The 23,907-nt window shown below is 44.6% G+C and overlaps 1 protein-coding gene across 1 annotated transcript in view; it reads left to right on the top strand.

Moving 5' to 3' along the window:
• Positions 1–23,907, top strand: part of sema3d (sema domain, immunoglobulin domain (Ig), short basic domain, secreted, (semaphorin) 3D) — a 372,874-nt gene that overhangs the window by 309,044 nt on the left and 39,923 nt on the right. Inside the window, exons 14-18 of the mRNA XM_038811982.1 lie at positions 5,325–5,413; positions 9,098–9,139; positions 9,267–9,424; positions 12,327–12,391; positions 22,702–22,838. Of these exons, the coding sequence (XP_038667910.1) occupies positions 5,325–5,413; positions 9,098–9,139; positions 9,267–9,424; positions 12,327–12,391; positions 22,702–22,838 (491 nt within the window). The remainder of the gene's footprint in view (positions 1–5,324; positions 5,414–9,097; positions 9,140–9,266; positions 9,425–12,326; positions 12,392–22,701; positions 22,839–23,907) is intronic.

Here is a 23,907-nt window from a genome sequence, read left to right on the forward strand (position 1 = left end):
TGCAGGTCTGGGTGGGATTCAGCGATCCCGCTGCAGGTCTGGGTGGGATTCAGCGATCCCGCTGCAGGTCTGGGTGGGATTCAGCGATCCCGCTGCAGGTCTGGGTGGGATTCAGCGATCCCGCTGCAGGTCTGGGTGGGATTCAGCGATCCTGCTGCAGGTCTGGGTGCAATGGGTGAATTACCCGCGAGCCCCAAATCGGGATCCGTGCCTGGGTCCACCTGCCAGGATTTGGATCGCACCCTCGTTCGGTGAGATTTAGGTCTGTATATTTAAATTAGCCATTGAGGCTATTTAGATTCCCGGACGCAGGATTCACCCGGCACCCGGGAGTCAATGGGCGGACCTGTCAGACCGTAACTGGGGGTGGTTTAATACTGGTTCACACAAACGTGGGCCCAGCGTTACGGTACCTTAGTGGGGTCCTGCAGACCATTGGAAACCCCCAGATGGTCGGGGACAGGGCAGGATTGTATCCTACCACTCCTCCTGCACCTGGACATCTTGCAAATTCCAGGTTATCCCTTGTCAATATTTGGGTGGCAGGCTGCCCAGGTGGCACTGCCAGGGTGCCAGGGCACTGCCAGGGTGCCAGGGCACTGTCTGGGTGCCAGGGCACTGCCAGGGTGCCAGGGCACTGTCTGGGTGCCAGGGCACTGCCAGGGTGCCAGGGCACTGTCTGGGTTTGGGCCCCAGGGTGGGTGGGGGGGGGAGGGGAGGGCGGGGAGGGGGGGACTTGCCACTTGGAGGGAGGTGAGAGGTGGGGGTTTCCCAGCGGCCCAGAGACAGTTGGGGTGTTTAATTGGGCGGTCATTACAGTGTGTGTGTGTGTGGGGGGGGGGGGGGGGGGGGGACTGCCCGGGGCAAATACAGAACGGTAAAGTGCCGTTGAATAGCGGGATGTTCCTCAGCTCTGCAGCCGATGAGAAGACCCCCACAAAGCGGACCTTAACATTTGCCCCCTTAATTCCTCATTGCCCTTTGCTACAAACCATGGCCCTGTTGGCCTATCGGGTGGATGGCAAAGATCCCATGGCACTATTGTGAAGAAGAGTCTATCCCTGGTGTCTTGGTCAATATTTGTGCCTCACTCAACACCACACAGACAGATTTCCTGGACATGATCACTCAGCTGTCTGTGGGAACTGTGCTCCTATCAGCTGCCAGATTTCCTATATTACAAATTGAGTACATTTCAAAAGTACTACTTTGGCTGTAAAACACTTTGAGCTGTATTGATATGGTCATAAAAAGCCCCATATAAACACAAGTCTTCCTTTTTGTATCTTTCCACGGTTTGTTAACTGATAAAAGCAGACCTCTGATTCTGACTTTGTAATAGGCAAGCACTGTATCGAAAACCTGTTTAGACCACTCGCCAGATATTGTCTGAGCTGAATTAAATCAGGCCTGCTGAACATGGATTGTGATTCGGGTCAGCCTCAGAGTCCAATCTAATCTTCTGAGCAGAACTTTCAAGAACAAATATAATTTAATTATAACAATAGTCTCTCGCATACCAGTGAAAGATGTAGTCAAATCCATTTAATTACGTTGAAGAATTTCACTCTGATAGGTTCATGGCAGCGAGGGGTGATTCCACTGCAAACCCTGCTGACAAGGGCGGGACCAGGAGATTGTCCCACCGAACAATGGAGGGCCACGAAACATGCGGCAAGTTACACGGTGAAACCCATCCCGTGCATTTGTCCAGCGTTCCAAAATACTTCAGCGAAATGACTTCGCTGCTTGTCTGTCGGCAAACGCAGCAGTTTGTAGGATTTTCTTGCCGTTAGTTAAGGGTGATGCAGGAAACATAGTTCCAATCTTCTTAATAGCGCTGTTGGATCTTTTTAACTGAAATGAAAAGATGGATCGTGCCTCAGTTTCACATCTCGAATGTTCTGAGAATGCAGCACTCCCTCAGTACTGCACTCCCTCAGTACTGCACTCCCTCAGCATTGCACTCCCTCAGCACTGCACTCCCTCAGCACTGCACTCCCTCAGCACTGCACTCCCTCAGTACTGCACTGAAATATCAGCCTCACCATAACATCACAACCTTCCACAAGAGGTCAGAGTATCAGCAACTGAGCCAAGCTGACATTATAGGCATCAAACAGAACATGTTCAAACTACAGCAGTTCATTCAGTATGTGTGAACACAATAGTCTGGATAAGTGTTCATGTACAAAGCTTTCCTCAGACTCAATCATTAGAAATTGAAGAGAATGCAATCAGTAAACAGGCACAGGGAGATCGTAATTTAAAATTCACAGGCAAACCCAATGAAGAATCTGGAATAAAATGGTTTAATTAACCATCAGATGAAAGGCATTGAATTGTTCCCGGTCCAATGGAAATGCGGTTAGAGGTTAGGATGGTGGGGGGAGGGGCACTGTAGGGGTGAGAAAATAGGCAGGGAGCTGACTCGTGTTGGATCTCGAATGCATTCCGCCTCTGGGGACTTTGTCAGGAGTAAACAGGGAATCCAGGTGTTGGGTATCCACTCCACAACGATGGGCAGTGATTAGTGAGACTAAGCTCCCACCAAGTGGCCATTTTGTGCTGGTGTTGTCATTTCTCTGCTGATAGGGGGCCGCCCATCATGTGCAAAGCTCACTGGCTCACTGGAGGTGGCTTCCTAGTGGTTGACTGGTGGCACTGCAGCCAATACCCCAATGACTGGGCTGTGGGATGAAAGGCTCTGTTAATCTGTTAATATTCTAGCAGAGGCCTTCACCTCCAACCCAATAGCCCAATCAGTTTTGAGCCGGTTGAATTCATGAATTCTATGCAGGCTGCCAAAGGCACCTCCATGTTGAGGTGGCCTCCAGCTTGCTCTTCCTGCCTTGGTAGCGCACACCTCTCCGATGGGGATTGCTGGCCTGGCTTTGCTGAGGGCCCTCTGATTGCTGATTGTGCCTGTGGCCTTGGGGTCTCTTAATTGAATGGCCAGAGGATGCGGTGAATTTTTAGGTGCTACGCCCCATAATGCTGCACTGTGTGATGTACCATCAATTGGACTCGAGACACGGTGAAGATCCAAACTGTGGCTTTAATCAGCTCGTCATTAGCCCGGTGGTCGACTACAGAGAAAGGCCGACCACTGGGAAACCTGGGTACTTATACCCCGCCTCGGAGGCGGGGTCTACTTGCCTCTCGACCAATTGGTGAGCAGCCACATGACTAGTCCCAGCCAATCAGACGAGAGGCACATGACCAGCCAGAGCCAATGGGAAACCAATGCTCTGCCCCAATGGCAGTGCTCCCACTCATATCACCACACTGTAGTATCCTGATGTTGGGGTCCTGATGCACTTTAGAAATTCCAGGCCCTAGTAAAACGAAAGGGGTGAGAGTAACCAAGCTACCAGAGGGCCCTGGGGAAATGGAAATGGGAGAAAATGAGAGGGATCTTAAGCCCTCTTCCTCTTTAGTTTCTTCAATATTCTGCTGCGTCTATGCAGTACAACATAGTGAATCCCATCTCCCTTTACATGAAGACAGCTTTGTTTTCACTTTAAGTCATGTTATTCTTGCTCTGGTTTCTCCTATTTACCTTGTTAATTCTCCCTGTAACTTTAAACACCTCAATCAGATTAGAGTTCAATCTCCTCCCCCAGAACCCAGGTTTACTCTGGTTCAAAACAATTTAATTCCATGTCTGATCCCAGTGAATCAATGTGGGAATTTGGGCAAACACAGAATAACCTTCCAAAGGTGGGCCAAGCAAACAGCAGAGTCAGAATTAACATATTTTTTGAAAGTGAGATTAAGAGCATTGGTCAACACATCGGCTGAGAATTAATCCTGGAGCAATGAGACACACTGATCTGTTTCTTTCAGAATTGTGTTCCCATTTTCATTATGAGTGGATAGGCCCATTAGAACAATGTCTACATCTATTCAGTTTTGTGATATATTATAATTATTAATTACAACACAATTTATCTGAGGACATCAGCTGGAAATAAAACATTTTCACTCTGCCTTGATCGCTTCCTTGTTTGCTTACTGGGTAAGTTTGGCACTGGGAAAGCCTTCCCAGAGGATTGTGTCACATTGTGATTAAATCTGAAAATAAATATGCTTCACGGCATAATCTAAATATCTGAAAGTGTGCACAATGTTACTGGCAGTAAAGTCTGGATTGGTGCTCGTACATCTCCCTAATCACAAGGATGTATTTTCCATCAGTTCACGAGGAGAAGTGAGTTAGCCGAGGGCAGGTGTTGCCATGTATTAAGGGAGAATATCAGAAAACGACTCACCCAGCGCCAATTATGCCATCCTACGGGGCTACCAACTAACTCATGGGGACATTAAGTCAAGAAAGGGAACTCAGCCTCTCGTTACTTAATTGTGGCTTGTCTATAGATGACTGTAATGCAAATAAAAACATCTGATTATCAAACTTAAACAAATTATAATTGGAATATAAGTTACAGGTGTGATCTTATTTTTATGTTGTCCCAAAAATAATACTGACATATAAATAACTTTACCAAATTTTCCATATCGAAGTCTCTTAAACTTGTGACCGATGTGGAGGATTTTTGAGTAATTGCCTGTTCTGTTTTCAGGATGTGAACAGAACTAGTTAAATGGCGTTGATTGCCTCTCCATAATTAAGGGCAGCACGGTAGCACAGTGGGTAGCACTGTTGCTTCACAGCGCCAGGGTCTCAGGTTTGATTCCCGGCTTGGGTCATTGTCTGTGCGGAGTCTGCACGTTCTCCCAGTAGCGGGGGCATGGAATGCACTGCCTGTGGAAATAGTTGAGTCGGAAACATTAGGGACCTTCAAGCGGCTATTGGATAGGTACATGGATTACGGTAGAATGATGGAGTGTAGATTAATTTGTTCCTAGTCTGGGACTAAAGTTCGGCATAACATCGTGGGCCGAAGGGCCTGTTCTGTGCTGGATTTTTCTATGTTCTATGTCTGCGTGGGTTTCCTCCGGGTGCTCTGGTTTCCTCCTAGAAGTCCCGAAAGATGTGCTGTTAGGTGAATTGGACATTCTGAATTTTCCCTGTGTACCTGAACAGGCGCCGGAATGTGGCGACTAAGGGCTTTTCACAGTAACTTCACTGCAATATTAATGTAAGCCAACTTTAATCAATAAAGATTACTAAAAAAAATGAGAAGGTGGGAGTGATTGTGGGTGTGGGACATTTCCTTGAACAGCTACACTGAGGGGTAGGATGACACAGTATTAGAACTGGGCTACAGTCATTAACCAGAGTCCTGTTGCTTCATTTTCTAGGTGAAAAGTTCTTTTAATCTTGATTTTTTAAATCTATGTGTGTCTATTCCTCTCAGACATTGGAACAGTATTAAAGGTCGTGAGTGTGACAAAAGAGAATTTGATCGCTGAAGAGGTTGTACTGGAGGAACTCCAAGTGTTTAAGGTGAGGAAACTTTTCTGAAAGTTGTTGGGTGAAATTCAACTTGGAGTGTCAGTTTGAGTGAGATGCACACTGGTATTTACCCAAATGTAGTCAATTTTTGGGGCCGTGCGGAGTTTCTCCCTGGTCCAGCCCACATGTAGAAATGTTTTCAGCACTCGGAGCTGAACCTACCAGCGAGACCAACTCCTCCGAGATCAGCCCATCATTTGGAAAGTGTGCCCCGATCCCTAAGTGAGCCTGAGGGTTCCTCCACACCCCCACCCATGGACAGTGTCACCCCTGCACACATGGGCATTACCCCACACCCACCCAAGTGAGGACATACTGCTGTGGGGTCGCTACATACACCCCAGTTTCAGGCAACCCCACCCACCCCCTTTCTGGCCTACCCCTTTCAGGACCCCCACCCTTCATTCTCCCAACCTTTCTGAGGCACCTTCATACCCCCTTTCATCCCCTCTTTCAGAGGTATGGTCCCCCTCAAGCCCATGGCAATACCACCATGACACCTGGGCACCCTGGCACTTGAGTGGCAGTGCCGAGGTTCCCAGGTGCCAGAGGGAGAGCCAAGGTGCTGTCCTGCCACACAGGGGTCTCCAATGGCCCAGGAGACCCCCAAGTACTGTTACCCCTGCTCCACATTTGTGTGGAGTACACGGTCGAGGCCTCGCTGGGGAGGCCATTAGTTTCCGGGGGCTGGGACATGCACATTTAAATGAGCCTAATGAAGCCCAATGGATCTGGATCTCACCCAGAGAGAGCCCTTTGGTGAGATTCCACGGTTTCATCTTGATACCAAGCCAGGTGCAATGAGGCTGGTAAATCACACCTATTAAATTTAAAACATGCAGACACAATTATAATTGTACCTGTTGCAACGTGATAAATGTTCAAACCTTTACTTCAATTTTCAGATGCAATTCAACTAAATGAGAATAGGTTTAGCCGCATGTTTTCCGATGCTCACAGCTCTGAGAAACTCATGGTTATGCAACGGCTCTCACATTAAATAAGGGCCTCAGTGGGGAACACAAAACCGAGGCGGACTGACCCCCGATTCCTACACTGAGGAGCTCCGATCGATGGTACTCCGCAGTGTAGCGAGAGATCGGAACTCCATTTGTAAAGCCCACAACGCAAACCCCCGACCCCACCCTCCCCCCAGCACTAACACACTATGAGAGGTTTCCCAGCCATTCCCACAAGGCACCCCTGCCCTGATTGCCAAATCACAAAATGCCAGCATGGCACATTGGTAGTGTCCCTGCCAGCTGGCTGTGCCACTTGGGCACCTTAGTGCCGGGCTGGCACACAGGTGGCATTGCCCGAGTGGCAGTGCCAGGGTGCCTAGGTAGCACTAGCAGTGCCAGGGTATGGCCCTGCCAAAAGAGCATGGACCAGGGGGCCTTCAATCCCCTGGGAGACACACACGGGTGCCATTCCATCCCCGTTTGTGGAGAGCAGTGTTGAAAGGCACTCGTCTGAGATCTCCAAGGCAAAGGGGCTAGATCTCAACACCCATGTGCCTCAGGAATCTGCACATTAAAGTGAGGCTCACTGTCTCACTCTAATATGCAGATTTACTGCAAAGTGATCATGCCCACAATAGGCGGGATCTACATTGCAACGTCTCGCGAGATCGCTTTCATTTCGTGAGGCATTGTGAGCCGGGTAGATCCCGGGATTGTGGTCTCCCAGCTTTTATTGGCCACGGCTGTGCGACAGCGAGCTGCTTTTCGGGTGTAGAGTGGCCGTTGGATTGTGCCCTATATTTTTTTCCCTTGACATGAGTGGTGACATCTTGGACTGCATACAGTAGGTAAATCTTCTGAGTTTATGGGGCGACTTGTATTTCAAAATAAAGTGAAAGCATATCTCGGGCACAAACTCCCAAGCAGATTTTGGAGGGGAGAGTTCTTAAAATCCAAGGTGAAGCCATCTTTCATTATTGATTGTCTTGGCCCACTGTTAAATCTCATTTAAAAAGCGATCGAGAGATCCCTTAAACGGCTTAAAAATGTTTTAAACTTTCCCAAAGCCATTTAAACTTACTGAGAATGTCACTACATTTTCGAAATTATCAAAACATGAAAAATGTGATGGCAGTGTACAGAGCATTGAACCTGCCAGTGAGCGGAATTCTTTTCTGATGGGCAGTCAAATAACAGCTGCTGAAATCAGTAACTGCAGTGTAACTGCAGTGTAACTGCAGGATAACTGCAGTGAAACTCCAGTGTAACTCCAGTGTAACTGCAGTGTAACTCCAGGATAACTGCAGTGTAACTCCAGTGTAACTGCAGTGTAACTCCAGTATAACTGCAGTGAAACTCCAGTGTTACTCCAGTGTAACTGCAGTGTAACTCCAGTATAACTGCAGTGAAACTCCAGTGTTACTCCAGTGTAACTGCAGTGTAACTCCAGTATAACTGCAGTGAAACTCCAGTGTAACTGCAGTGAAACTCCAGTGTAACTCCAGTGTAACTGCAGTGAAAAATAAAAATGAAAATCGCTTATTGTCACAAGTAGGCTTCAAATGAAGTTACTGTGAAAAGCCCCTAGTCGCCACATTCCGGCGCCTGTTCGGGGAGGCTGGTAATTCCAATGTAACCCCCGTGTAACTGCAGTGAAACTCCAGTGTAATTCTAGTGCAAAGCCAGCCTCTGATTCTGACAGCAGTAAAGTGATAATAGCATTGGAAGACAAATGTGTGTTGTAAAGACTGGGGCAGCACTGTCGCACAGTGGTTAGCACTATTGCTTCACACCGTCAGGGTCCCAGGTTCGATTCCCGGCTTGGGTCACTGTCTGTGCGGAGTCTGCACGTTCTCCCCGTGTCTACGTGGGTTTCCTCCGGGTGCTCCGGTTTCCTCCCACAAGTCCCGAAAGACGTGCTGTTCGGTGAATTGGACATTCTGAGTTCTCCCTCTGTGTACCCGAACAGGCGCCGGAATGTGGCGACTAGGGGCTTTTCACAGTAACTTCATTGCAGTGTTAATGTAAGCCTACTGGTGACAATAAAGATTATTATTATTAAGACGTGTCACTGACTGTTATTTCCTTTCACAAACTAGTTTGTTGCTTGTGTTGGAGTCAGTCTCTGTTGACGAAAGACTCAAAAATATTTTAATTTAAAAATTGACTTATAAACGGCATGGCTAGGTTTTAAATTTAGCAGGAAATTTACAAAGGAGTTGCGTTTTGAAATAGTTATTTCCTCAGTCTACATTTCAAAGTCGTGATCATACCTGAAGATCTCATTATAATTTCAATTATTTTGTTCAATATTGGAAAAACTTTACTATTTAAGCATTATGACCAATTATGTTTGGTAATGAGTGACTGCCAGTGGAGAGTTGGCAATATTTCCCTTTCTAACCGGTCACTGTGCAGATGCTCAACTCTTGAGTGCTTTTCAGATCTGTGCTTCCTTCCATTGAGAGACTGACAGGCACCTTTGACTTACGCACGAACATTGTTGAGTAGATTATGTATGTTCATCCAGAATAGGGTGGGGTTGTTATTACTGTTGACCCACTAACTTTATTAAATTCTCCTGCGGGCTACCAGATTTATTTAATCTTTCAAAATGGTAACTCATTACGTCCATTTAACCCTTTACATGTGTTATGAGGAAACAGCTGACTCAAAATTTGCCCGTTTAACCTTTCCCTGCTTATTTCTTTAGGGTCCTTCTCCAATATTAAATATGGAAATATCTTCAAAGCAGGTAAATCTTGTGTTTATCTTAATTCATATCCATTGATCATGGGTATTTCCTTTCCAAAAGAAAGCATCACATTAAGAAGCACAGGAAACAGCAGTTGATTTTTTTTTCTTTAACGTTTTAATTACAGCAGCAACTGTATATCGGCTCGAGAGATGGGTTGGTCCAGATGTGGCTGCATCGCTGTGATATCTATGGCCAGGCTTGTGCTGAATGCTGTTTAGCCAGAGACCCCTATTGTGCCTGGGATGGTGCCTCCTGTTCTCGCTATGCACCAGCATCAAAAAGGTGGGTTGCAGCCAGCTGTATGCCACTCGTTACGGTTAGGAAGCACCAGAAAACTCTCATTTCATATTGCTTGGATTTATTGACTGCCGTGGGCCGTTTATGTTTTCCCTCAGAGCTTTATTTCTTGGCGGACTGCCAAAGATAATTCAGTTGCTTTAAGGAAAACCCACGATATTTTACTTCTGTAGCATGAACACTGACTCTTATCTCACTCCCAGTTTTCTTGAAATGACTTAAAAGGCGAACATTTTCTAGAGTGATAGTCGCTCAACCCCTTCTGCTTCCTGACTTCAGATCCTTACATTCCTACAAACATTGTGTGTCGTAAAGTAACACTTTCCCACATTTTCTCAACTTTTTCAAAGTTACAGTCTCTTATTTTCTGGGCGTCAATAGTAATTCAGTGGCAAGACAGAATGCACTTATTCTTTAGAAAGGCCCAGATAATGAGGATGAGATGACTGTCAGATGCATCACACCTGAGACCTCCTTCAAACATGCTTCCCAAAACCGCAATTGCTGGAAGGCAGTGAGGGTTGGGAATCAGGATTCAGAGAGTGTATTAAAAACCTATTTGATGAGATCAGCTACCTAAGCAGAGGTTAAATATGATACTCCCCTGATTGCCCTAACTTCACTGAAATGCCCAAATCAGCATGGTACACACGCTGAACCGTATCAAAGCTGTAAATCACTTCTCGTTCTGCAGACAGCTATGTGACCCATCTTCAGAAAAGCTTCACTTCACCCTCTGCCAATGCGGGGGTCGACATTGTTACTAACTCAGTAGAGACCAGGAACTTTAAAATCAATAGTCAAAATCTGAAATCCCAGTTATTTACGAAAGAATGAATCTACATGGTTTAAAACAGAATTTGTTCTACTTTACAGGACTCAAACAAAACAAACACTAAACAGTACCTAAGATAACCACCTCTACTCTAACACCCAGAATCAACATAAGTTAAAGATAAATTAACAGGCAAATTGTAGTTAATTCCAAACTGTAAATGACACATTAAATGGAAGATACAGTTAAGACAGATCTTACAGATTAGCTCATCAGTCCACACAATATACAAGTCTCCTGTTATTCGCAAAGTTTTTCAAAAGTCTCCCTTCTTCATGAAGACTTTCAGCTCCTGTTCTGGCAGGAGTTAGTCTGATCGGACACAGCAGTGTACAATCAATACATCGTCCTCCCCACAAATGACGCACATTTGTAGAACTTCCTCAACTCAGTCAGGATGGTGTAGATCCGCTAATGATATTATCAAGTGACAGAATCCGCTGTAGAAAATTATTCTCAGCTTCTGAATCTGGACTCTGTCTTCTTCAACTTGCCTGTACTGCACAACTGGACTCATCAACTGCTACTACCCAGCTTGGACTGAACTGTCCTTTCATCAACAAGATTCTCTGGCCTCCCTGTGATGTGTCACTCAACGGCGGGAGGTAGCCGGCCATTAACCGGCGGCGTGGGATCTTTCCTTTGCCTTTCCATCTTCTAAACTCCGATGAGCATAGGCCCAACCTACTCAAAATGAAAAATTGAAATGAAAATCGCTTATTGTCACGAGTAGGCTTCAATGAAGTTACTGTGAAAAGCCCCTAGTTGCCACATTCCGGCGCCTGTCCAGGGAGGCTGGTACGAGGCTGGTACCTCTCTTCATAGGAAAATCCCTCCATATCTGGCCTCAACCTAGTGAACCTTCTCTGGACTGCCTCCAATGTCAGGACATCTTTCCTTAGATAAGGGGACCAGAACTATTCACAGTATTCCAGGTGAGGTCTAACTAGTGCCTTGTGTAGTTTTAGCAGAACTTTTTATACTCCCTTCCTTTTGAAGTAAAAGCCAACATTCAATTTGCCTTCCCTATTATCTGCTGAACTTGCCAGCTGGGTTTCTGTGATTCATATAAAAACAAATCATTAATGTTTTGCTGTGATTATAGAGTTTGTCTTTCTTAACATGAACATTATATAAAGACTATTCAGGTGTCCAAAGATGCCCTGAGCTTTGTTTAACAACGGATTGTTTGGTTATTAAATGCCCTAATACAAATTGGCCGAAGTCGAATATATAATCACTCTCAGAAAGAATGTGAAGAAATATTTGAATCAGTGAAATTGAAAAGAGCACAGTGACAGGGGAGAATATGGATAGCTCTTTCCGGGAGCTAGCACCGATATTACAGAGCAAGTGGCCTCTTCTTTTGCAATATAATCCTATAAAACATGATTTCACTCCAGGTTGGAGTTATTGTTGTAATAGTTTCTAATACTTCTTTTAGAAATATCTCACATATCCTTGTTTCATGGTGCTCATAGAACTGACAGACAAGTTACCCTTCCCCTTTTATATTGCACATATTCACAACTCCCTCACCATAGAAATATTCGTCGAGCTGTAAATATAGAAGACTTATAAATATTTATTAAGAACCCTCCGTGAAGGTGCATGGTCTGTAGTGGAAAGCTTAACCAAGGTTGAAATGAGGAGAGCAGACAGGGCAAATTGAGTGGTAGCCATTAAGTGATGCATGACTGATGTAACAAACTATTTATACACCATATTTTATAAAAAAAATTTTGTTTTTAAGTCAATGTGTAAGTGACCTCCATTCATCATAATCCTGTACATGCTAGAGCATAAGGCAATAGATAAATAGCTATTAATCATTGAAGAATGGGTTAATGAGTCTCTGCAATTTGACACACCAGGCTGGTGGTAAAGGAAGTGTAATAAAATAACAGATCTTATTAAAACAGGGAGTGAGTTAACATCTACGAACTGCAAAACCATTTTGCTTTTGTGACTCCCCCGCCCACCTTCTGTTAACTGATCAAGGCAAGTTTTTTTGCAATGAATATTTCATTGGCATTCATGATGTTTGCACAGGCGGACTAGACGTCAAGATGTGAAGCACGGAGACCCAATAAGTCAGTGCTGGGATCTGGAAGAAAGTGAGTGTTTCTACACCTTTTACTGTCGCAGTTGTTTTGTAAGAGTGCTTTGAAGGAAAAGACATTAATTTTGTATATATTAAAGCACAGCAAAAAACAAATAGTTCGAGAGTTCACCAGTGCACACAGACTGTTTAATTATTCTGAGCAATATTAAATAGTCTAGAATTCAGGGACTGGAATTTATTGTGCAGCTTCATCGTCCCTTATTCCCACAACACAAGAAACAATGTCGTGTGCAGCAAATCCAAATATTAGAAGCTGAGAGTCAGTGAAAGCTTGGCTTACATTTTGATCATTTTTTTTTAGCAATAAATGAATATCTTGTGCAAACTCAGGAACCCTTGTACGTACTAGTCAAATATTTAGTTGGAAGAAAAAACACTGAACATCTCAAAACGCTGGGACTCCGAAATGTAACCTAAGCCGACCCGCCTGACAGGAGAGAATGTTTCAATAAAAAAGGGGTATAAGTCATTTTTGAAGAGAATTAGACATGTTTTGAATCGCACTGACTTCAGGAAATTCAAATGGTGATCATGACGGTGTCACAGGTTCAGAGGAAGCTGGGATGGAGGAGAGCCCTCAGGCCTCCCAAGCACTGCTGCATGCTGTCCATGGATGTGAGTTCGTGCTCACACTTACATAGATACATAGATACATACAGTGCAGAAGGAGGCCATTCGGCCCATCGAGTCTGCACCGACCCACTTAAGCCCTCACTTCTACACTATCCCCATAACCCAATAACCCCTCCTAACCTTTTTCTGGACACTAAGGGCAATTTAGCTTGGCCAATCCACTGAACCTGCATGTCTTTGGACTGTGGGAGGAAACCAGAGCACCCGGAGGAAACACACGCAGCCACGGGGAGAACGGGCAGACTCCGCACAGACAGTGACCCAGCGGGGAATCGAACCTGGGACCCTGGCGCTGTGAAGCCACAGTGCTATCCACGTGTGCTACCGTGCTGCCCCAACACCAACCAGCTTGAAGTTTTAGAATGCCTTTAATGTAGTCCCGTGCACCAAGAGACAACGCAGCAGCTTAAGCACTGGGTTTCTAATCACCAGCCATGACGATCATGGCCATTTCTCCAGAGAAGGCGAGAGAAACATGAGTTCTAAGCTTCACAGTACTTTCTGTAATTGACTGTATAGTGATGTTGGGAGAGGTTTGAAAGTGAGCAAGTAGTTGGTAAGTGCCACGCAAAACAAATCCGAAAGGGAAACTTGACAAGCTATCACAACATTTTCATTTTTGTATTTTTACCACAAGAAGCTACATGTACTGAAACTAGGAGCCAGAAATTCCAGTGAACCTTTTGGATAATTTATACTAAATTAAAACAGTCCAGGAAACACGCCATCTTAGACTGGGTATTATGCAATGAGAAAGGATTAGTTGGCAATCTCGTTGTGAGAGAACCCTTGGGGATGAGTGACCATAATATGATATAATTCTTTCTCATAATAATCTTTATTAGTGTCACAAGAAGGGGAAAATACAATATGAAAGTAAGCTAGCAGGCAACATAAAAACTGATTGTAAAAGTTTCTATAGGTATGTAAAGAGAAAATGATTCAATAAATCTAATGTAGGCCACTTACAGTAAGAAATGGGGAATTTATAATGGGGAACAGTTATGCAATTGATGCAGTTTACATGGTTTTCAGCAAAGCCTTTGACAAGCCCCCACATGGGGGAATTATAAAGAAGGTAAATGCGCATGGGATACAGCAGTGTTCTTCAAACTTTTTTTCAGGGGACCCATTTTTACCAACCAGCCGACCTTCGCGACCCAAGCCGGCCGACCTGCGCGACCCGTGCTGGCCGACCTTCGCGACCCACCATTTTCTCTTACCTTGTTTGCTGCTGATAAAAATGGAGGAAATGGTTTTGGGTCCCTTTGGCCCTCGTACACGCTCCTCCAATGGAACCTGCTGGATGAAGGTGAAGCCTTCCCGTGTCGGAAAGTATGGAGTCTCCATCTGTCCAAAGTTCTGCATTTTTTTCTTGTAAAATATTATCAAACAAAACCCCCCCCGAACTTGTAAAAAATATAAAAAATGAAATGAATAAAATAAATGAAAAAAAAAAAATTAAATGAATAAAATGAATAAAACCCCCCCGAACTTGTAAAATGAATTAAAATGAGAAAATAAAAATTAAATTAATAAAATAAATGAATAAAAACCCCCTGAACTTGTTAAACAAAAAGCTGCAACGGTTTAAAAAAATAGCGGCTGCACTGCGCATGCACGCCCGATAATCGGTGCATGCGCATAGTTTTGCACATGCACGCCGATGATCGTGCGCGCATTCGCAATGCAGCTGAATTTTTTTTACATGTTCGCGGCCATTTTAAAGGCCGCTTGAAGCCGGTGTTATGAAAAGCCGGCTGCTGCACGGGGATTTGCGCAATCGGGAACGCCGCAAAGGACGACTCCGCGACCCTCCCGACACCCGCCCGAGACCCACCCGTGGGTTGCGCCCCCGAGTTTGAAGAACATTGGGATACAGGCTGATTTGATAATGTGGATTCATAATTGGCTTAGCTGTAGGAGACAGAGTGTGATGATAGACAGCTACTTTAGTTCCTGCAAACCAGTGTCCAGTGACACACCACAGGGATCTGTGCTGGATCATTTATATAAACAGCATAGATTACTATGTAGGGGGTAGGATCACTAAGTTTGAAGAAGACACAAAGATTGGCCTGGTGATTAACAGTGAGGTTGAGTGTCTTGGTTTACAGGAAGATATAGACGGGATGGTCAAATGGTCAGAAAAATGGCAGATGGAATTTAACCCTGAAAAGTGTGAGGTCGTACACTTTAGAAGGAGTAATTTGACAAGGAAGTATTCAATGAATGGCCTCACTGGGAAGTTCTGTGGAACTTTGGAGTGTTTGTCCGTAGATCTCTGAAGGTAGAAGGGCAGGTGAATAGGGCGGGGAAAAAGTCAAATAGGACACTTACCTTTATCAATCGAGGCATAGATTACAAAAGCAGGGAGGGCATGTTTGTAGTTGTTCAGAACTTTGGTGAGGCTACAGCTGGAGAGCTGTATGCAATTCGCCACAATATAGGAAGGATGTGATTGCACTGGACAGAGTGCAGAGAGGATTCACCAGGATATTGCCTGGGATGGAGCATTAAGTTATGAAGAGAGTCATGGATAGATGGGTTGTTTTCTCTGGAGCAGACAAGACTGAGGGGTGACCTGATTGAGGTGTTCTAGATTATGAGGGGTATGGACAGGGTGGATAGGGAGCAGCTGTTCCCCTTGGTTGAAGGGTCAGTTATGAGGTACACTAGTTCAAGATGAGGGGCAGCAGCTTTGGGGGGATTTCAGGAGAAACCTTTTTACCCAGAGGGTGGTGACAGTCTGGAACGCACGGCCTGGGAGGGTGGTAGAGGCGGGTTGCCTCACATCCTTAAAAAAGTACCTGGATGAGTACTTGACACGTCATAACTTTCAAAGCTATGGGCCACGTGCTGGTAAATGGGATTAGGTAGACAGGTCAGGTGTTTTTCCTGCATCAGTGCAGACTCGATGGGCCGAAGGGCCTCTTCTGCGCTGTATTATTCTGTGATCCTGGGGAACAAGGAAATGGCCGAGGAACTAAATTCATACCTTGCTTCTGACTTCACAAAGGAAGACATAAAGAATGTACCCCAATTTCTGATAAACAAGTTTCAGTGAAGAGCTGAACTAAATCAGTATTAGTAGAGAAATGGTTTGGGGAAATTAATGGGATTGAAGGTGGATAAATCTCCAGGGCTTGATAATCTTCATCCCAGAGTAATTAAGGAAGTGGCCCAAGAAATAGTAGATCCATCGGTGGTCATTTCCCAAAATTCTTTGGACTCCGGGATAGCTAATATAGTCCTGCTATTCAAAAGGGAGGGTAGAGAGGAAACAGAACTATAGACCAGTGAGCCTAACATCCGTAAGAGGAAAGTTGCTGGAGTCTATTATCAAGGATTTCATAGCACAGCATTTGGAAAGCATTGGTGTAATCAGACATAGTCAGCATGGATTTACGGAAGTGAAATCATGCTTGACAAATCTACTAGAATTCTTTGAAGATGTAACTGGTAGAGTTGACCAGGGAGCACTGGTTGATGTGGTTTATTTAGACTTTCAGAAGGCTTTCGACAAGGTCTCACACAGCAGATTACTATGTAAAGTTAAAGACATGGGATTGCGAGTAGTGTCTTGTGATGGATACAAAGTTGGTTAGCAGACAGGAAGCAAAAAGTTGGAATTAACGGGTCTTTTCCCAATTGGCAGGCAGTGACTAGTGGGGTACCGCACGGATCTATCCTAGGCTCCCAACTGTTCACATTATATATTAATGATTTGGACAAGGGAACTAAATTTTTTCTCTCCAAACTTGCAGATGATGCAGAGCTGAGTGGGAGAGTGAGCCGTGGGGAGAATGTAGAGATGCTTCAGCAGGATTTGGACAGGCTGAGTGAGTGGGCATATGCATGGCAAAGGCGGTAGAATGTGGATAAATGTGAGGTTATCCACTTTGGTAGCAAAGATAGGGGGGACGATTATTATTTGAATGGGTGTAAATTGAGAGAGGTGGATACTCAGCGAGACCTTGGTGTCCTCGTGCATCAGTCACTGGGCGTAAGCGCGCAGGTGCAGCAGGCAGTAAAGAAGGCAAATGGTATGTTGGCCGAAACAGCGAAAGGGGTTTTGTACAGGAAGAGAGATGTTTTACTGCAATTGTATAGGAAATTGGTGAGGCCATACCTAGAGTATTGTGAGCAGTTTTGGTGTCCTTATCTGAGGAAGGATGTTCTTGCTATGGAGGGAGTGGAGTGAAGGTTTATCAGGCTGATTCCTGGGATGGTCATTTGAGGAGAGAATAAGTCAGTTAGGATTATAGTCATTGCAGTTTAGAAGAGTGAGAGGGAATCCCATAGAAACTGATTACATTCTAACAGGTTTTGACAGGGTAGATTCAGAAAGAATGTTCCCTATGGTGCGGGAATCCAGAACTAGGATTTTAGTTTGAGGATAAGGGGTAAAGTTTTTCAGACTGAGGTGAGGAGAAATGTCTTCACCCAGAGAGTGATGAATCTACCCAGAAAGTAGTTGAGGCCAAAACATTGTGTAATTTCAAGAAGAAATTAGATATAGCACTTGGAGCTAATGGGATCAAGGGAATAGGGGTGGGGGGGGGGGGGGGGGGGGGGGTAATACAGGATCAGGGTATTGAACTTGATGATCAGCCATGATCATAATGAATAGCAGAGCAGGCTCAAAGAGCCGAATAGCCTCCACCTGGTTCTTATTTCTGCGTATGTTTCTCTGTAAATTTCTATTAAGAAAAGAAAACTTAAACGCACAGGATTATATTTATTCAGTTAAAATTATTCTTATAGAACATTCCCGCCAAAAGATTTCATGCTTGGTTAGACTCACAAATACACACACCTTTAGGAAACAATCCCTGATAGGTATTTAATCCATAAAAAAATCCAGCAATATTATTACAAAGCAAACCCACTGTTGCTCGAGGGGAGGTATGTCACAGGATTTTTTTCTCGCTTCCCCACTCTGCTGTGGAAGTTCAAGATACTTTGAAATTAAACCCTGTTTTCTGAAAAGAAAACCTTACCTGGGTTGGCTGGAGCTGCCTCACTTTTCTTCTTCACATCTCTCTTACAGCACATTCTAGAAGGTCTTACAAGGCCACTCCCACTAAGTTGTCAGTGTCTCTGCTTAAGTCCTTTTTCCATAATTCTTGATTCCATTGCCCTTATCCTTCTTTGGAATTTGCCTTTCTCAAAATATAAAAATGTTTTGTTTTCTGTATTGTCACCACTTTTGAGTCAAGTGAAGTTTAATAACTTTGTCTTATTTCTTTATGACCTTTTCCACGTTGCAAACCCTTTTTAGTACCCTTTGAACTGTCTTATTTACTCATAGAAAATACAAATTCGTCATACTCAATTTAAGTACCTGTGTTCCACAACTAAACTTATTTGATGTCCTCAATTATGTAGACACCCATTCCTCAACTTAATTAAATTCTGTACATGCACACACAACACACACACACACCACACACACACACCACACATGCACACACAACACACACACTACACACCACACACACACACACTTACACCTCACAGAATAACACAGTAAACCCCAAAATATAAAAGAAACCTATTTTGGAAAACGAGAGTGATGGAGTCCAGCAGAAATGAGAAAATATCAACAATACGTACACTTTCCATTCCATTTCTGACACATTGTATTTGTCAGCAACTCAAATTACCATCAGAGTAAAGTAGGCTTTGCCAGATTCAGATCATTACTAACATCCAGGACAAAGCAGCCCTCTTGATTTCTCCCCCTTCCACGAACTTTCAATCACTCCACCACCGGCGAACAATGGCAGCCGTGTGTACCGTGTACAAGAGGCACTGCTGAAATTTGTCAAGGCTCCTGCGACGTCATCTTTCAAACCCACGACCACTACCATCTAGAAGGACAAGAGCAGCAGATACCTGGGAACCCCACCACCTGGAAGTTCCCCTCCAAGTCACTCCCCACCCTGACTTGGAAATATATCACCGTTCCTTCACTGTCACTGTCATCGACAAAATCCTGGCACTCCCTCTTTAACAGCACAGTGGGTGTACCTATACCTCAGGGACTGTGGTTCAAAAGGCAGCCCACTACCACCTCTGAAGGGCAACTAGGGATGGGCAATAAATGCTGGTCTAAACAGCAACGTCCACATCCTATAAATTAATTTTTTAAAAATCTGTTTCTGCCCGAGTATAATATGAAAAGAAATGTGGACCACACAACACATTCACTGTGATCTCCATGGCATTGCCTCACGTGAGATCAATTTCTACTTATCAGAACCATCTGTTTTCTGTTGCGAAGTCACTTTTTAATCCAATCAAAGACTAAGAAACAGCTACTATGTAGATTACAGAGTGTGGGAAATATACACAAGTGGCAAAGGAAACCAAATTCTCTAATCTTCCCTCATGTCTAATCCTCATTACACTTGGGATCTGTCATCTTGTAGTTTCCTCTACTTTCTGTATTATAAGTCCTTCTTCTGTGGTGCAGTGTGCATAGTATTGTACGTGTGGTCTGACCAATGTATCATAGAGTCAGCCAGCATTGACGTCAGAATTAGTTCTACCTCCAGCAGTTAAACAAACAACAAACCATGAGAATACTTTGATCTATTCATTCAGTGTTGACTCCATCTTCAAAATTCCCACATTTAAAGGATCAGTATCATTTTAAAGTGCAATGGAATATCCCCCAGAATTGGGGAATACATTCTGCTAAAGTCCTAACCATTTGTTTACATATAGTGCCTTTTGATGCAACAAAATATCCCCAGATGCTTCAGGACAAACAAAATGTGACATTGAGCCACAGAAGGAGATATTGGAGAGTGAGCAAAATCCTGGTGAAAGATATGGAGAAAGTGGGAGAGAGATGGAGAGGATTAGGGAGGAAATTTAAGAACTTTGGACCCTGGCAGCTGAGGACTTGGCCCCAGCTCGTGGAGCAATTATAATTCGGAATTCCGAAGAGGAGAATTTGAGGAGTGCAGAGGTTTTCCGGGATTGAGGATGTTCTAGACGAGGGAGGCTGAGGCCACAGAGGGTTCAAAAAAGAGAATGAGAATTTTGAAGTTCAGGCAGTGGTTTACCAGGAGTAGGTGATGGTAAATAGGATCTGGTGTTGGGACACCAGTAAGAGAGTTTTGCTTGAGCTGATGTTTATGGAAAACATCTTCCTTAAGGGTAGCTGTGCCTTTCATGCTTCACCTAGCTCCAGAATGAGCTTCAATAAACCCACTGTGGGTCACTGCCCTTGAAAACAAAGCAAGACGTGCATTTATCTTGCACTTTTCATGACCGGTATTCTTCTCAAAGCTATTTATAGCCAATGGGCTCTTTGAAATGTGGTCACTGCTGTAATACAGCAAACTCAGCAGCCAATTTACACACAACAAACTAGACAGCAATGTTGACCGCATCATTTCCTTTTCGAGATATGGAATGGGAAGTAAATATTAGCCAAGATACCAGGAATAAACTGTCTGCTCTTCCTCAAAATAGTTCTCTGGGATTTCTCGCATCTATCGAGCAGGCAGGTATGGCCTCGGCTTTGAAAGATGGTTCCCCCAACAGTGCGACACTCCCTCAGTACTGCACTAGAGAATCAGCCTCGCATCCCGGAGTGGGATCGAAGCTGGAACTCTGTGACTCAGAAACAAGAGTGTTAAAAGTTGCCATGATGTGGAGAGGCCGGCATTGGACTGGGGTGAGCACAGTAAGAAGTCTGACAACACCAGGTTAAAGTCCAACATGTTTGTTTCAAACACTAGCTTTCGGAGTACTGCTCCTTCCTCAGGTGAATGAAGAGGCCAACAGTTGCCATGACTGAGACTCATTGGCACGATTCAAAGGACTCAAGTTAACGTCTGCTGAACGGCATATTTAGCGGGGCGTTTGTCAGAACCTGCAATGCCGAGAAGCATCCCACTATTCATCGGCACTTTGCCATTTTGTTTGGCCTTGGGGAGATTATTTCTGCCGGGGCCGCCCTTAGAGTGATTTCCACCAGCAGGAAGGTTCCTCGCAGATTGGACCCAATTTTAACTGGATACGCTGATCTCCTCCCCCCTTTCTGACCTCCCCCCTCACCCACCAACCTTGGGGAGGCCCCCAGGAACCCTCCTCTCACCCCCTCTACCGGCAAGGCCCCCCCCTGGATCTGACCCCAGGAGTGCCAACCTGGCAGTGCCAAGGTGTTCATGTGCCAGGCGGACTGCCAGATGCTGCTACAACTGGTCCACGTTTGTGTGTACTAAATGGTGCCCGAGCAACAACACCCAGGCATGGCTGGTGAATCTTGGGGCCACAGTGAATACAGTGAACGCATATTTACATCAGCCTAATGGCCTCGCGAGATTCTGTTGAATGTCACAAGACGTTTTCAGCGTCACGAATCTCGGAAGAGGCCTCTCGTGAGATTTAGTGGCCTTGTCCTGACACCAAGTTGGGCGAAACCAGGCCGCTGAATTGTGCCCATTGCCTAACAATGGTGGAGAGAAAGTAGCAAAATCTACCCTGCTTTATTTCTTAAAATTAAGTTTTATATTGTTGCGCACTTGTTATCGACACAGAATTCGCCACAGTATTCCAGCCTTTTTCAGTTCCAGTCTTTCCTGTTCTCCACTTCAAAGCGACTTATACAGCATAATTCGAGCAAGAATCCGTTAAAGACCTTTCGAAAATGTATAACCTACTGTGTGCCAACGCTGAACAAGGTCAACATTTGATCCCCAATGACTAATTTTCAGGGACTAATTTTCAGGGACTAGTTTTCCGTGACTGGTTTTCAGGGACTTAATTCAGTTGACAGGGACTCATTCCCATTTGTTCCAAAATCTTGTCTGTGGTTTCTCAACAAGCTCTGCTACTGAGTGACGTCCAGACCATTAAACTACAGCCAGAAAATCACCAGGTCAGCATGAAGTACTTTCCAGTCAAATATAACAAAGGTTGAACATAAAGTTCACCTCTCATTGCCACAATGTCTTACTCCCTGTAGGGTTTTCCATTAGGATCATCAGCTTTTGCGCTGAGTGAGACTGGCAGGCCAGTGCAGTTTGATATATAAAGACAAATTATACAATACTTTGCTTCCTCGGCTAGCAGGAAACAATCATAATTCCTTATTTATTTTGGTAAATAATGTGTAGTTTAGGATTGGTTTCTCCCTGGTTTGTCCCTCCTGGTACCAGTTAATGTGGAGACATTAACAGTTGGAGCACTGCTATAAAACAATTCATTTCCCTGGCATTTCCATTCTTCGCTCACTCAAAGGTGTCAAGAATGAGCTGAATGCCTTGGACTAAGTCAGCTCAAACAGGGAGTGAATTGCATACCTGACTGAAATCTCTGGCATTGTCACAGCAGACAGTAAATTTACCGTCTGGGTTAAGATACTGGGTCAAAATCCTGGAACTCCCTCTCCAACAGCACCATGGGTGTACCTACTCCTGACAGACGGCAGTGGTTGAAGAAGACAACTCACTGCCATCTTCTCAAGGGGTAAATAGAGACGGGCAAGAGAATCATGTGTTGGCGGCAACTCCCAAAGTCCAAGACAATAAAATAATGCACCACGACAGCTGTTATTCAACTTTCCCTGAAGAATGTTACTTGTTTGAACTTGATCTGGTTTAATTTAGCAGAACTCACAATGATGTCAATGTTTCTGATGGACAGGTATGAGCAATGAAGATGAAGAGAAGCTAATTTTTGGCATCGAGTTCAACTCTACATTCCTGGAATGCATCCCTAAATCCCAGCAAGCCTCGATCAAGTGGTTTGTTCAGCGATCCCGGGATGAGCATCATGAGGAGGTACGTTATGCGAGTGCTGGTTTGTTTATTTTCAGCTTTAAACTTTGCCTTTTTATACGTGTGCAATATTCCTGCAACGGCCATTTTGTGAACAAGCTGTGAACAGAGTTCCGGTGGGATACAGAGTAATGAGTGTGCTGAGGATAGAGATAATGGGCTGGATTCTTCCGTCGCTCTCGCTGCAAGAACGCCACGGGCGAGGCGCGGACAATGGAGAAGCCCATTGACCTGGGGCAGGAATCTCCCATTGCTGGGGGGGGGGGGGGGGGGGGGGGTTGTAGTCTACTCGAACTGTAGCATTTTACACCAGCTCCAGTTCATTGGAAAGATTTAGATTGCACTGTTAGAAGGACAAAGGTAATTTTGTGATTGGTACATTTGAATGTACTGTATATGCCATTTATATTAACATTCTCATTCACAATTAAATCTTATTGGTATATAAACACAGAATTATTTCAATCTGGCACTTCAAAGCTGCTCTGAACTATCTGCTTTAAGTGTTTATGCACATGTTCAATGTGCTTTCTTCGTGTTCGTTTAAAAGCTGCTTTGATGTTGTGTAAACACAGAGTTTTTCTCAAGGACCGAGATGGCCGGTATTACCTGTGGGGCACATTTCTCCCACTCTTGATTAATGACCTTTCAGATTTTCCTGCCTTTACTAAGGGCCCTCGCCACCTGAAATCTCTTTCTGCAATCAAAGCAATTCTGATTGATTTGCGCTGGTTTAGTCTGAGATAGGAGACATCTGTGAAATGGCTATTCATCTTAACTCAGCTTCATTTACTGTTGCTGCCTAGAAACAATTGTAACTAATTGTTCAGAATAGAGATTGAAATTCGTCCAGTGATTAGGATGTGGGAGTCACTGCCAGGCAGAGTCACAGGGAAAACTGAATCAGTACAGGAGAGAGAAGGGGGGGTAGAAGGATACACAAACAGGGTGGGATAAATCAGGCCAGCAGGAAGTACGTGTGGAGCATAAAAACCAACATTGTCCAGTTGGGCTGACGGACCAGTTTCTGTTTGATCATTTCTGTGGGAAATGATGCAAAAGATAGCATAGA

Source organism: Scyliorhinus canicula, chromosome 11 (assembly GCF_902713615.1).
Source record: "Scyliorhinus canicula chromosome 11, sScyCan1.1, whole genome shotgun sequence".
Lineage (NCBI taxonomy): Eukaryota > Metazoa > Chordata > Chondrichthyes > Carcharhiniformes > Scyliorhinidae > Scyliorhinus > Scyliorhinus canicula.